The sequence below is a fragment of the Pteropus medius genome, unplaced genomic scaffold, assembly GCF_902729225.1.
Source record: "Pteropus medius unplaced genomic scaffold, Ma_sr-lr_union100, whole genome shotgun sequence".
In the NCBI taxonomy this organism is placed as follows: Eukaryota; Metazoa; Chordata; class Mammalia; order Chiroptera; family Pteropodidae; genus Pteropus; species Pteropus medius.
Genome location: NW_024353787.1, coordinates 3356147 through 3368181, shown reverse-complemented (window position 1 = coordinate 3368181; position 12035 = coordinate 3356147). Strand labels below are relative to the sequence as shown.

The 12035-nt window shown below is 43.7% G+C and overlaps 1 protein-coding gene across 3 annotated transcripts in view; it reads right to left on the bottom strand.

Annotated features, from left to right (window-relative positions):
• The window catches only part of DLGAP3 (DLG associated protein 3), a 53598-nt gene that overhangs the window by 967 nt on the left and 40596 nt on the right, over positions 1 to 12035 (bottom strand). For 2 of the 3 annotated variants that reach the window (XM_039850962.1, XM_039850961.1), the window contains 3 exons: positions 1989 to 2473; positions 979 to 1070; positions 559 to 702 (listed from right to left, as the gene is read on the bottom strand). In XM_039850962.1, the coding sequence (XP_039706896.1) occupies positions 559 to 702; positions 979 to 1070; positions 1989 to 2473 (721 nt within the window). Of the gene's footprint in view, positions 1 to 558; positions 703 to 903; positions 1071 to 1988; positions 2474 to 12035 lie in introns of those variants that run through there. The other variant, XM_039850963.1, reaches the window with a different exon arrangement.

The window sequence follows — 12035 nt, the reverse complement described above, 5'->3', positions numbered from 1 at the left end:
GAAGCCTGAAGCCCCAGGTGTACCTGTTCCGACAAGGTCAAACCCCACATTTTAATTTTAAAAAATGTCTGATTCGAGTACGCCCTCGTGCGCGCCATTCTCCACAAGTGGCATCAGTGTTCGCTCCCTTGTGGAATTGGATGTTTTTACTATAGATGGGGGGGGGGCACGCAAGGCAATGGAGGTTCACATACCAGGCTTCTGAACCCCATCACAGAAAGATCTACTGATGAGGGCTAAGGGGACCCTCAAAGTCCTCTCTGTGCCTAAGTCCGAGCTGAGGGCACTCCACCCTTCAGGAAGCTCTAGTTCTGCTCCCTCAAACTGCAGCTGGTCCAAGGTGGCTGCAGCCACCGAGGGGGTTCTGGCAGACAGCAGTGACCAAGAGTGTGGTCGTTTTGGAAGAAGATGGTCACCAATCACCTGTCCAGGACTGCCTTTGCTGCCCATGGGTCTCTTCTGTCCACACTCCCCACCTCCCCACCCCATACACACACTTTTCTGGGGAAGGGAATTTTCCAGGGTCTGGACTCTTGGCTTAAGGGGGCCTCCCCCAACCTTAGGCTCCAGGAGTTTCCAGCTGTTGGCCTTGAGTTGCTGTAGCTCCAGGAACTTGAGGGTCACATCCTCGATAGAGAGCTGCAGGAGGTCCCAGAAACCCGCCAGGTCCTGGAAGGTGGGCACAGGGAACGCAGTGGGGTCCTGCAGAGGAAGGAGACAGAAGAGAGGCAGACAGGGAGATCTGAGTCCCAGCCAGGACCAGAGAGCCCCTCCCGGGACCAGAGAGCCCCACCCACCCTCATTGTCAGGAAGCCAGCCGTGAAAGAGTGGGATGGGGACTGGGAGACTAGGAGACAAGAAACTCCAGGCTTCTCTCTCTTGGGCACAAACACCCGGTCTCACCTTCAGGCATATACACACACTGGGTCATACACCAGGTACAAGCACCCAATAGGCTCTATACCCGTGGGCACTCACCATGCTTTGCTGACACAGCCGGAAGAACTGCTGAACCTTCTGGGACAGAAGAAGTTGTGTGCTGCCCACAGCACTGCGGATCTTCTCCAGGACTGGACAGCAGAAGGAGATTCGAGGAAGGGAATGATGCCTTTCCTTCCCCAGCCTCCCGGAAGTCTCCCCTGAATGACTCTGACCCTTCTGTTATCTGGCACTCTGTAACTGTCTCCTCCTACCGCCCCCCCATAGCATCCTCAGCTTCCTAACAAGCAGCCCCTATCTCACTTCACCAAGAAGACTGTATCCTTCATGTAACCTACATTTCTTGAGTGCTTATCTTCCTGTGTCCTTCCCTCCCATGTCAGAGAACAGATGGACATCAGCCCCAGCCTACTCCTATAGCCTTAGCCAGGCACTAGCTCCATGACCACCCACTGGCTGAACTTTGTCACTTACCAGTGTATGACTCCTTGGCTCTTTAAGAATTACTAAATAATTTCATGTACGTGACACCCGTCTTCCTAGTCACTACCCCCATCAACTTGGGGATTCTAGGGCAAGGCTGTATTTCCCCTCAGACTTAAATTGCAAGGAAAGAACATGTCTTCCTGGCTTAATCTCCTTCACCCATGCCTCACACAAGATCTGACATTGTACACTGCCTCCCTCTCTGCCTTGAAGTCCTGGCCCCAGGATCTGGATCAGGCCCAGAGCCCCACACCAGCCCAGATCCAAGAGTTCCCTTGACCCCCGTGGACTTCCTGGCTTGGACTGGCAGCCATTTCCTGAAGGTCCAGCCCTTTTGCCTGGTCACCTTCCCCAGTGCTAGCCTTGGCCTCTGAAGCTGCTACCTGCTTCCTTCCAAGAACTCCCAGAATGCCCTGCTGCCAATGGGGACCCACCAAGATCTGACACTAGAGAACCAAATCGTGAGGACAGTGTCCTCACATCCAACCAAAGAGCTCTCTTATTATGCTGCTGCCCCTCCTACCCCCAGCCATGATCCCTCCAAGTAGAGTTCCCTCACTTACTCTCCTCCGGCAGCTCATAGTCCTCCGCCTCGCGCTCCATCTGCTGGCACCAGTGCTCCAGCTTCTCCACCTCCGCCCTCAACATCTTGATGAACCACTCGCCATCCCGTGGGCATGGGGATGTGCGGCCTGAGTCAGGGAGGCTACGTGAGCCGCGCTCCATCCAGGAGTCACGGCGGCCAGCCCCAGGACCCTGGGTTGGGGCAGGGGCAGGGCCGGGCGACCCATCGGTGGCCGGCGGCTCATACGGCAGTGGGTAGCCCTCACGGTAGGCCCACTGGCCCTGCGTGTGGACCGTGCGGAAGACTGAGTAGGTGGGGGCCCGGGGCCCAGGCTGGGGCTCAGAGGCATGCCTCTGGAAGGAGCGTCCGAACTGTAGGGCCTTGTCTTCTGTGGCCACTGTGGCCAGGCCCGCCAGGCCCTCCAGCTCCAGGTCTGCCTGCACGCCGGCTGTCACACTGTTGGAGCGCTTGAACCTCGCCCGCCTGGTGAGAGAGGTAGCTATCATCTCTGCTCTTGCCAAGTATCACCCCCACCCTCACCCCGACCCCAGGGCAAAAGAAAAATGGATGAGAAAGGAAACCTACAAAGTGATGGACATTAATCCAGGACCTTTAAATATATCATTCCTTGCAACATGTGGGCACATAATATACCTACCTGTTTTAGTGTCTCCCGACAAGGTGATACTTAAAATATTTAACAACCTGTACTCCATGAGCAGAACAGCATAAACCAATCAGAACCGACACAGCCCAAGTGCCAGAGCACCGCCTGGACAGAAGCTGGATTGGAGGGGGAGAACCAGAGGGGCCATGGAAGGGCCAGGGTGGTGGCTCTTTACCAATGAATACGAAAGTATTTTGGCATTCTAACAAAACTATGTCTTTGCTAACTTACACCAGCTGTACAGGTATGTCCTCAGCTCTGCAGAGATATGAATAAATTAAGGTTCAGAGAGGCCCATGGGCCTCCAGCTACAAAGTTAGCAGAACCAGGATTTGGACCCAGGGCTGCCACTAGCTTCACAGCCCAAGTACTTTCCAAGGCATCAGCTGCTAGAACATGAGGAAGAACTACCCTGGAGCAGGTGGGGGGAAGGAAGTGGCTGCAGCTGGGAGGACTTCTCCTCCAGGGACCCCCATGGCTAAGCCCAGAACCTGGCCAGACACAGTCAGCTGCTGCCAGTGGAGCTGAATTAAGTTGTTGGCAGGAATGACATAAGGCCTGGAAATTTCTTATCTTTGAATTAATATGTAAATCATATGCAAAACAGAAAGTCAATTGGCCTTGCTCTTTTCCCCTCCTAGGTTCAGAATGGGGGCTCTTTTCTATGAAGAAGTCAATGTACTCCTGAGATGCATGAGGCTGGGGTCAGACAATATTTGAAGTGGGAGTCAGGAGATATGGGGGTGAGAGGAGAGGTTAACAGAAATTTGAGGTCTGGAAATTCAAGAACCATAACAGAAAGGCTCACGTGTCCTAAGCAACCTCCACCCTTGCATGATCAGGCGAGAGGGGTTTGGTAGTGGCCAGCTCTCGGGGCCCTTCCAGCATCCCATGAGATTCCCCCAACTCCCACGACTTCAGGCTTCCTCTTGCTGCTCAGGCCTTCTCTCCCTGCCTGCCTTGCCTGCCTGCTTCCCTCCAGCTGGCGGGCTGCCTGCTGGGAGCCTGTTGCCATAGAAACCAGACCCAGAAGGATGCTCCAGGACCCGGGGAAGAGAGATGCACTCATGTGCAGTCTCCAACGAGCCCTATGTCCCAACCCCCACCCAAAAAGGGAAAGCAAGAACATATTGCATTGTCTCTCACATGGTCTTCACCTTGGCACATGCCATGTGCTGTCCTGGTCAAGACTTGCATCACCCGCTGCCTTGACTATTAGATCAGCCTCCTTTTAGACACCTCTGCCTCCACTCAGTACAGCACAGAAGAGCACTAGACCAGGAGGCAGCCCTGAGATCCAATGCTGGCCTTGTTGTTCCATGCCTTTGGGAAGTCACTCACCCTCCATCTAGGCCATCTAATATATATGTGCGTGTATATAAAATATATGATATATATGGTTATATATTACTTAGAAATACAAACACAAAATTTATTACAGCAGCAATCAGAAACTAATACAGCCAGTAAAGAAAAATCAACTGAAAATAGTGAAGAGCGAGACAGTAGTCCAACAGACCAGAAATAAGGGGGATACATAATAACTCACACCCTCTGAGCACTTAGTACATGCTAAGCTAAGCACTGTACATGAATAAACATGCTCAATCCTCACAAATAGTCCCATGATAAGGGTGTTAGTATCACCTCTACTTACAGATGAGAAAACTGAGGCTCAGAACAGTCAAGTGAGTTTTTTTTTATCAATTTAATACAGTTTGGCTGCAGAGGCCAGATCTTAAACTGTGACACTCCACCGGCCCCCAAGGATTGAGGAAGGAGGCAGCTTTAAACAGGAAGACAGATGCCTCATCCCTGAGGCAGGACTGGTAGAGGAAACAAGGGAAGAGATACAAGTAAGTTGAGGGTTGGTCCAGAGGTGGAGAGAGGTCCCACTAGATCACCTCCATTATTACAATGAAGTCAGCAGGGAGATTGTTTGCTGGATATTTGAGGGTGGGGATTTGGAGAAAGGAAAGAGAATGAACAGCTTTAGGGGAGGCAGCCTAGCAGAGTGGTTAAGCATGTGTATTCTGGAGCCAGACTGCCTGGGTCCAACACCTAGCTCTATGGTTTGTGCCTCAGTTTCCTCATTTATAAAGGAAAATGATAATAGTGCCTGCTCAAAACATTGTTATGAGGTAATATATGCAAAGGACTTAGAACAGCACCTGGCCTGCCCATTGTAAATGTTAGCTATTACAAGAGGCAGGAAGGAGTGTAGCTCTTGCTAAAAAGAAAGAGAGCCGGGCAAATAAAATCATGGGACTGTAGCACTGAGAACCCAGCTAGGGCATTGTAGTTATTAATTACTATGATTGCTATTGATCATTTCCATCTGTTCTCCCACAGTGCTCTGAATAAAACCTCTTTTATACTCCATATCACATTGTATTGCAGTTAGTGATTTGCATGTCTGTCTCCCTTACTAAATAGGGCAGTTGCTCAGACATGATGTTAGCTGAGCGGTTGGTTGGTTGGCTGGTTGTCTGGTTGGCTGGTTGGCTGGCTGGTTGGCTGGTTGGTTGGTTGACTGGTTGGTTGATTGGAAGAAAGGATGGTAGAGACAACTAATCATCTTCAAAACCCATTCTTCCTTTCTTCCTTAGTAACAGAATCCCACAATTTTAAGCTGGACACATGGCCACTTTGAATAAAGATTCATTTGCCAATCTCCCTTGCAGCTAGTTGTAGTCATGTGGCTAAGTTCTAGCTCACAGATATAAGCAGAACTGTGAGACGTCCAGGAAATGTTCTTAAAAGGAGAACATGCCCTTCTTTGTTTCTTCCTCCGCTCTGCTGACCAGAATGCAGACATGATGGCTGGACCTCAAGCAGCCATCTTGGAACATGAGATGGAAGCCAAGTACTAAGGATGGAGGAGTAGTAATAAGATAGAAGGAGCCTGGGTCTTGACACTGTAGAGTACCTACTAGCCCTCAACTGACTTTCTGGACTTCTTCTAAGCAGGAGAGAAATAAACTTCTATCATATTTAAGTCACTGTCATTTAGGGGTTTTCTGTAACTCACAGCCAAACCTCATCCTAACTATAGCAGATGCATTTTCAGGGTAGTGAAGTTCGGGGCTTATGTTACTATTTAGTTTCGGGTTTGGCAGTATTTGCTGTGGCCTTCACCAATAGCTATAAACATGGGATAGAAACTGGTTTCAGTTATGAATGAAATAGTTTAATCACTATTTCAAAACAATGCCTTTCACAATATTTTCTCCCCAAGCCTTTTGACAAGGCTGAGGAAGCTTCTTTAGTTCTTTAGGCTGACAATGATCACATTCCTGATGATTCTGAAAGTAGTTATCATGGTTACTTCAAGACACATTTCTATTTTGATTCTCTAAGGGATAATGCAAGCAGCTCTGGGAAAAAACTGGCTCATCCCGAGAGACACAGTGTCCAAGGAATGCTCAACATCCAGAAGTTGTCAAGAGGTTTGCCCAGGAGCATTTGGCAGCAGGCTGGAGGGCATGGGAGAGGGAGTGGGCAAGGAAGAGGAAGGGCAGGGACATTTCAGCAAGGCTCAGCCATTGTACGTGTGCCCTCTTTGAGAGAGCATCTAGGAGCTTAAATATACAATCAATCAAGAGTCCCCAAGCCCAGCCTGGGGACTATGACAGTGATGCTGAGGTGGGGCTAGGATGGGAGATTTAAGAAGAGTCATGATGATGAGTCAGGAACCATCCTGGAAGTGATGACTGAGAAATGGAGGCAGTGTCCATGCCCAGGTCTTGTGGTCTGTCAGCAACTCTTTGCTTTTTGTTCTCGTAACATAACTTCATGAGATGGAAGCTTCCTTCCCAGAACTCAAGGGGCTCTGTTCTTCCCATACACTCCCTTCCTAAGGTCCCAAAGCCAGAAATGACCATGATGCCAAGAAAGGCGTTTGGGGGTAGGCTGGCCTTCCTACAGAGTTCTCCAGGGGGTCCTGGTTAGGCACAAGTGGGTATAAGTAGGACTGTCAGATAAAATACAGGACTTCGGTTAAACTTTAATTTCAAATAAATAACAGATACATTTTTAGTATGTCTCATGCAATATTTGAGAAATACCTATACTAAAAATTATTCATTGTTTATTCAATAATCAAATTTAATTGGATGTTCTGATATTTTTCACTTATTTCATTTTGTTCTATTTTTCTTAAATCTGAAATTAAAATAAGATCTTGGTTGGGGGGGATCTAGAAGTAGAAGATACAGGAGACCTCCCTAGTTAGAGAGAGTTAGAGGCAAAAATCACATGGTTTCTATGTTCTCAAAGGGCCCCAGGAACATTCTACTAATATTCAGCAAGAACATTTGATGCATTCTTTTATCATGGCCCAGAGTGTGCTGGGTCTGGGAAGAAAGTAGGATGGATGCCCTAAGACAGGGCTGGTAACTGTTTCTTAATTATACTCCCTCTCACCACAGGGCCTTAGTGCATGCTGGTCCTTCTGCCTGCAACACTCTTATCTCTTATTTTTATCTAGTTAACTTTTGTTCATCTTTCAGATCTCCATTCAAATGTCACTTCCTCAGGGAAGCTATGGCTGACCTCTCTAGCTGGGCCCCTATTATGCACTCTCATAGCATACATATCTCTCCTTTGTGGCACTTTTTACAGCTGTTACTTCTACATCATTTATGAGGTTCTTAGAAGAACACGGCTGTCAGCTTCACAAGGCAGGGACTATGTCTGGTTCTGCTCGCCTTTATATTCTCAGTGCCCAGCATAGTAATTAACAAGTAATAGAGATACAATAAGTATCTGTGGACCAATGAATTTTGGGTGGGCGTGCAGTGGAGATAGAACTGAAGAGACACCAACTCCCACCCCTGTATATTTCTAAGCCAAGTCACCAGTGATGATGGACAACTTGAAGGACACTTAGACAACTCCCAGGTATGAGAGGCAATAAATCTGAATTCTTCACCCAATAGGTTAGCAAGGAATACCCTGAAAAGCAGAAAAGAGAGACCTTTCCTCCTTGAATATTTTTTAAAAAGGAGAGACAGAGAAAGAGAGAGAGAGAGAGAGAGCGGGGAGAGGGGTCCAGCAAGACAGGAACAAGGACAAGAGAGTCCAAGGAAATGGTGTGGCAGCAGGTGGGGGGCTAGTCCTGGATATTTGCCTGGAAAAGCTGCTGGTATTCACGGCTCACTTTTATGTACCAGTTGGGACACGGTGTGTGGTAAGTGAGACTTAAAGTGCCAGGGACATAAGGAACAGAAAGGATGGTGCAGGTGTTTAACCAAGGATGCCTTCAGCAGACAAGCAAGAGAGCCTGGCCAGAAAGATGTGCCAGATTTCTTTTCTCCCCACCTGTCACCCACTCTGGATTCCCAGTGTGATCACCTGTCCCAAGCAATTCAGTTCTTCAGACATTTATCCAACACCATCTCACCATCACCCCTTATCAGCCCACTCCACCAAGACCTCCCTGAGCACCTATACAAGAGCAAGGAAGACCTCATTCTCTGCCTGTCACTGCCCTTCCCTAACCTTGCTCCAAATGCTTCTCAACTTGGTCCACTTTTCTCTGTCACTGCTGCTATAAACCTAGTCCAGACAACTCATCAGTATTGTAGACCGAACTAACTTAGGAAGCTCCAACCCTCCCCTTAAACATATAGAAATGCTAGGTAAAAGAAAGTAAAAAGGTGGTTTTGCTATAATGCCAAGCTTGAAAGTAGAAAAGAGAAATTGTCAAGTACCAGAAACAAAAAGGAAATTCAAAACATGAGTAGTGAGAGGGAATCTAAGCCAAATGAGCCTCAGGAACACCAGGCCAGGCATATGCTAGAGGCTGGATGGTAAGACTCAGGTTGAAGAGAAGAGACCTCAAACCTGTGCATCCTGGGGAGATGGAAGGAGACCCTATGCATAAAACCAGCAGCCTTGAAGGGTCATTTCACTTACAAACTTGGACTAGAAAATTCATGTCATGATTCAGGAAAGTGGCCAGGAAATAGGATGCTGAGAAAATAAAACATTAAGGCTGCTTTGTGTGTGGGTGTGGGGTTCAAATGAGTACTAGCAGTGAAATACAGAAATCTCAAGCTGAGATATTAACTCAAAACTGGTCCCAAGCTCAAGAAGTACTTCAGCATAAAGGAAATTGAACCCATCAGGAAGGAGTGGCCAGAAACAAACAATAGTGAACATGCAATTGTTAAAATATGTTTGTAAACCCAAACTATTAAACCATAAAATATATAACAACAACTGATTTAGAAGAGTGTTTTTCATGAAGAGGTATAATAATCAAAATACTAGATAAATATAACATGAGAGATGGGAGGAGGGACTTAAGAAAGTGTTCCAAGGTACTTGTTTTGTGCCTAACAAGGATAGAAAAACTGACTGATTTTAGACTTTATTAGTAAAATTTGAAATTTAGTATATTTGTTAAAAAGTTGAGGGAAATCATGACTAAAATATAAACTTCCAAACCAGTGGAGGGAAGAGAAATAAAGTGAATTTGATCAGTTCAATAGAAGGCAGAAAAGTAAGGGAGGAGGACAGCAAAGAAAAAGCCTATCAAATGGAAAATTTTAAAATAAATCAGTAATCAAAAGACATATAAATGGAGTAAATATGTCTACTAAACTCTAGTTTCATATTGCTTACAAGCAACACATCTAAAACAGGAGGATATAGGAAGGCTGAAAATAAAAGGATGGAAAAAATATACTGGAAAATTAACCAAAAGAAAGAAGCCATAGCAATAAAATCAAGCAAAATAAACTTCAAGGCAAAAACCACTGATAAAGATAAAAAGAAACAAATTTCACAATAAAAGGGCCAACCTACCAAGAAGCTACAACAATCATAAGCCTAAATACTTCTAAATAGCACCTTCTCAAACTAAAGGAAAAATTAATAAAATTACTAGGGAAAATGATGCGTCCAAAATCATGGTGAGACATTTTAACATACCTCTCTCAGATCAAACATCCAAAAAAAAAAAAAAATCAAGGTAGACATTTGAAAAATATAACTTATATGTCTGATCATATATATGTAGATATGATGGAGAAAGCCTCGACAAATTCTAAGGAATATACAGAATGCATACCATGACCACTATGTGGCAAATTTAGGAATCAGTAATGAAAAGGTAGATCTCTCCCCCAATAAACACATTTGAAAACTTTAAAAAACATATATCCGAAATAATTCATAGATTAAAAAGAAAATTATGATGAAAGTTACAAACTATTTCAAACTAAACAATGAAAACACTGCATCTCAAAACTATGAGATGCAGCTATAGCAGTATAGTTAGAAGGAGTTTATAGCCTTAAAAACATGTTAGAAAGTAAGAAATAGCATTTAAGAAGCTGTAAAAAGACAAAGATGGTAGAAGAAAGAATATAATAATATAAAAGTATTAGAAGGAAGAAAATATTAAAGATAAAAGAGAAAGGAACAACAGAGATGCTCACCGAAACCAAAAGCTGGTTTTTTTAAAGACTAATAAAATATAATTCAAAAAAATATATTTAAATGATGAAATATACAAACTTCAGGCAAGATTGATCAAGAAATGGATGTAGGGCATAAATATATAGTATTAGGAACAAAAAGGGGGTATAACCTATAGATAAAATAAAAGTTTATAAAGTTAGAATACTACAATAAAGAATATTGGTGCCAAAATTTTGAAAACTGTCATTTTTTTGTAAACTGGTCTATTTTTTAGAAAAATATAAATCATCACACTTAACTCAAGAAGGAAAATGAAACCAGAATAGATCAATAACCACTAAAGAAACTGAGGCTGTAGTTTAAAAACTTTCTCCTACCCACAAAGGGCATCAAGTTGAGATAGTTTTATAAGCAACCTTTACCAAACCTTTAAATAGATAATTTCTACTTTACAAAAATTGTTCTAAAGAACAGAAACACAGAGAACACTATCAAACTCATTTTAGGAGTCTAGCATAACCTTAATACTTGAACTGAGTAACAACAATAAAAGCAAAATAGTAAGCCAATATCACTTACGAATATAGAGATAAAATTCTTAAATAAAGTTATAGCTATTCAAAAATCCAGAAAGGTATATAAAAATACAGCAACTCCATGACCAAAACTGCTAGAGTTCCATAAATCTATTCTTCTCTTTGTCTATAGCCTTAAGAACCTTGATTTTCATCTATAATCATGTATTATAATAGTGCATTGAATCACTGCGCATTGCTTCCCAGTTAAAAGACTATTCTACCACCTCCCTTGCAGCTAGATGCCACCAAGTAAAGAGGTTTTAGCTAATAGGATGTAGGTGAAAGTGTGGTGTCTGTCAGGAATTCTTTTTAAAAAAGGAAGGGCTGCATCCTTCCTCATTGCTTTCTCCTTCCTATTGCTCAGAATGGAGACAGAACAGCTGGAGCTTGAACTTCAGCAACTTGGATATGAGATAATACACAAAGGGTGGAAATGCAGCAAGACAGAAGCCTCAGGTCCTGACACTGCACTTCTGCATCCAGGCTTTTTTTTTTTTTTTTTAAATGAGAGAGAAAAACATTAAGACACTATTGAGGCCCTGGTACTCACAGCCAAATTTACTCCAAACTGATAATAGTATCGAGCAGGGTTTATCCCAGAAATGAAAGAATAGGTCAACATGGAAAATCACTTAGTATAATTCACATTACAAATGAAAGGAAAAAAAATCTATGATCATCTAAGTAGACTCTGAAAACACATTCAGTAAATTTCCACTCTTACTTTCTATTTTTAAAATTGTTTAAATAAAAACTCGTAGACAACTAGGAATAGAAGAGAATTTCCTCAACCTGATAAATAGTATTCATCAAAATCTGTACCAAACACCATCGACTTAAGAGTGGGAATTGAGACGATACCCTCTAACGTCAAGAGTGATACACTTGACAGTGAACTAGAAGTCCCATTCAATGCACTATTACAAGAAAAAATGAAAAGAAAACTGGTTTAAAAGAAATATCTTCATTTGCAGAAAAAAATAACTGACTATATAGAAAACCCATTATGATGTTCAGATAAACTATGAATCCTAATGAGAGACAGCAAAACTAAAATACAAAACTAATGGACAAAACTTAATACTGTCCTCATACATGAGCAGTGCCCAATTATAAACTACAATAGAGGGGAAAAAAATCCCCAATACAAGATCTTCCATAATGCGAAAAACCATCATCATCTTTCTTCAGGATGATAGAAAAATCCTGCTTACTAGCTTCCCCATACTCATTATCACTTCCCTCAAATTCATTCTCCACTTAGCAGCTAGTGATCTTTTGTTAACATAAATTAGATCATGTCGCACCCTTCTTTAACCTTTTAATGGCTGCTCATTAGTTATAATTAAATTCTACTTCTTTATCATGC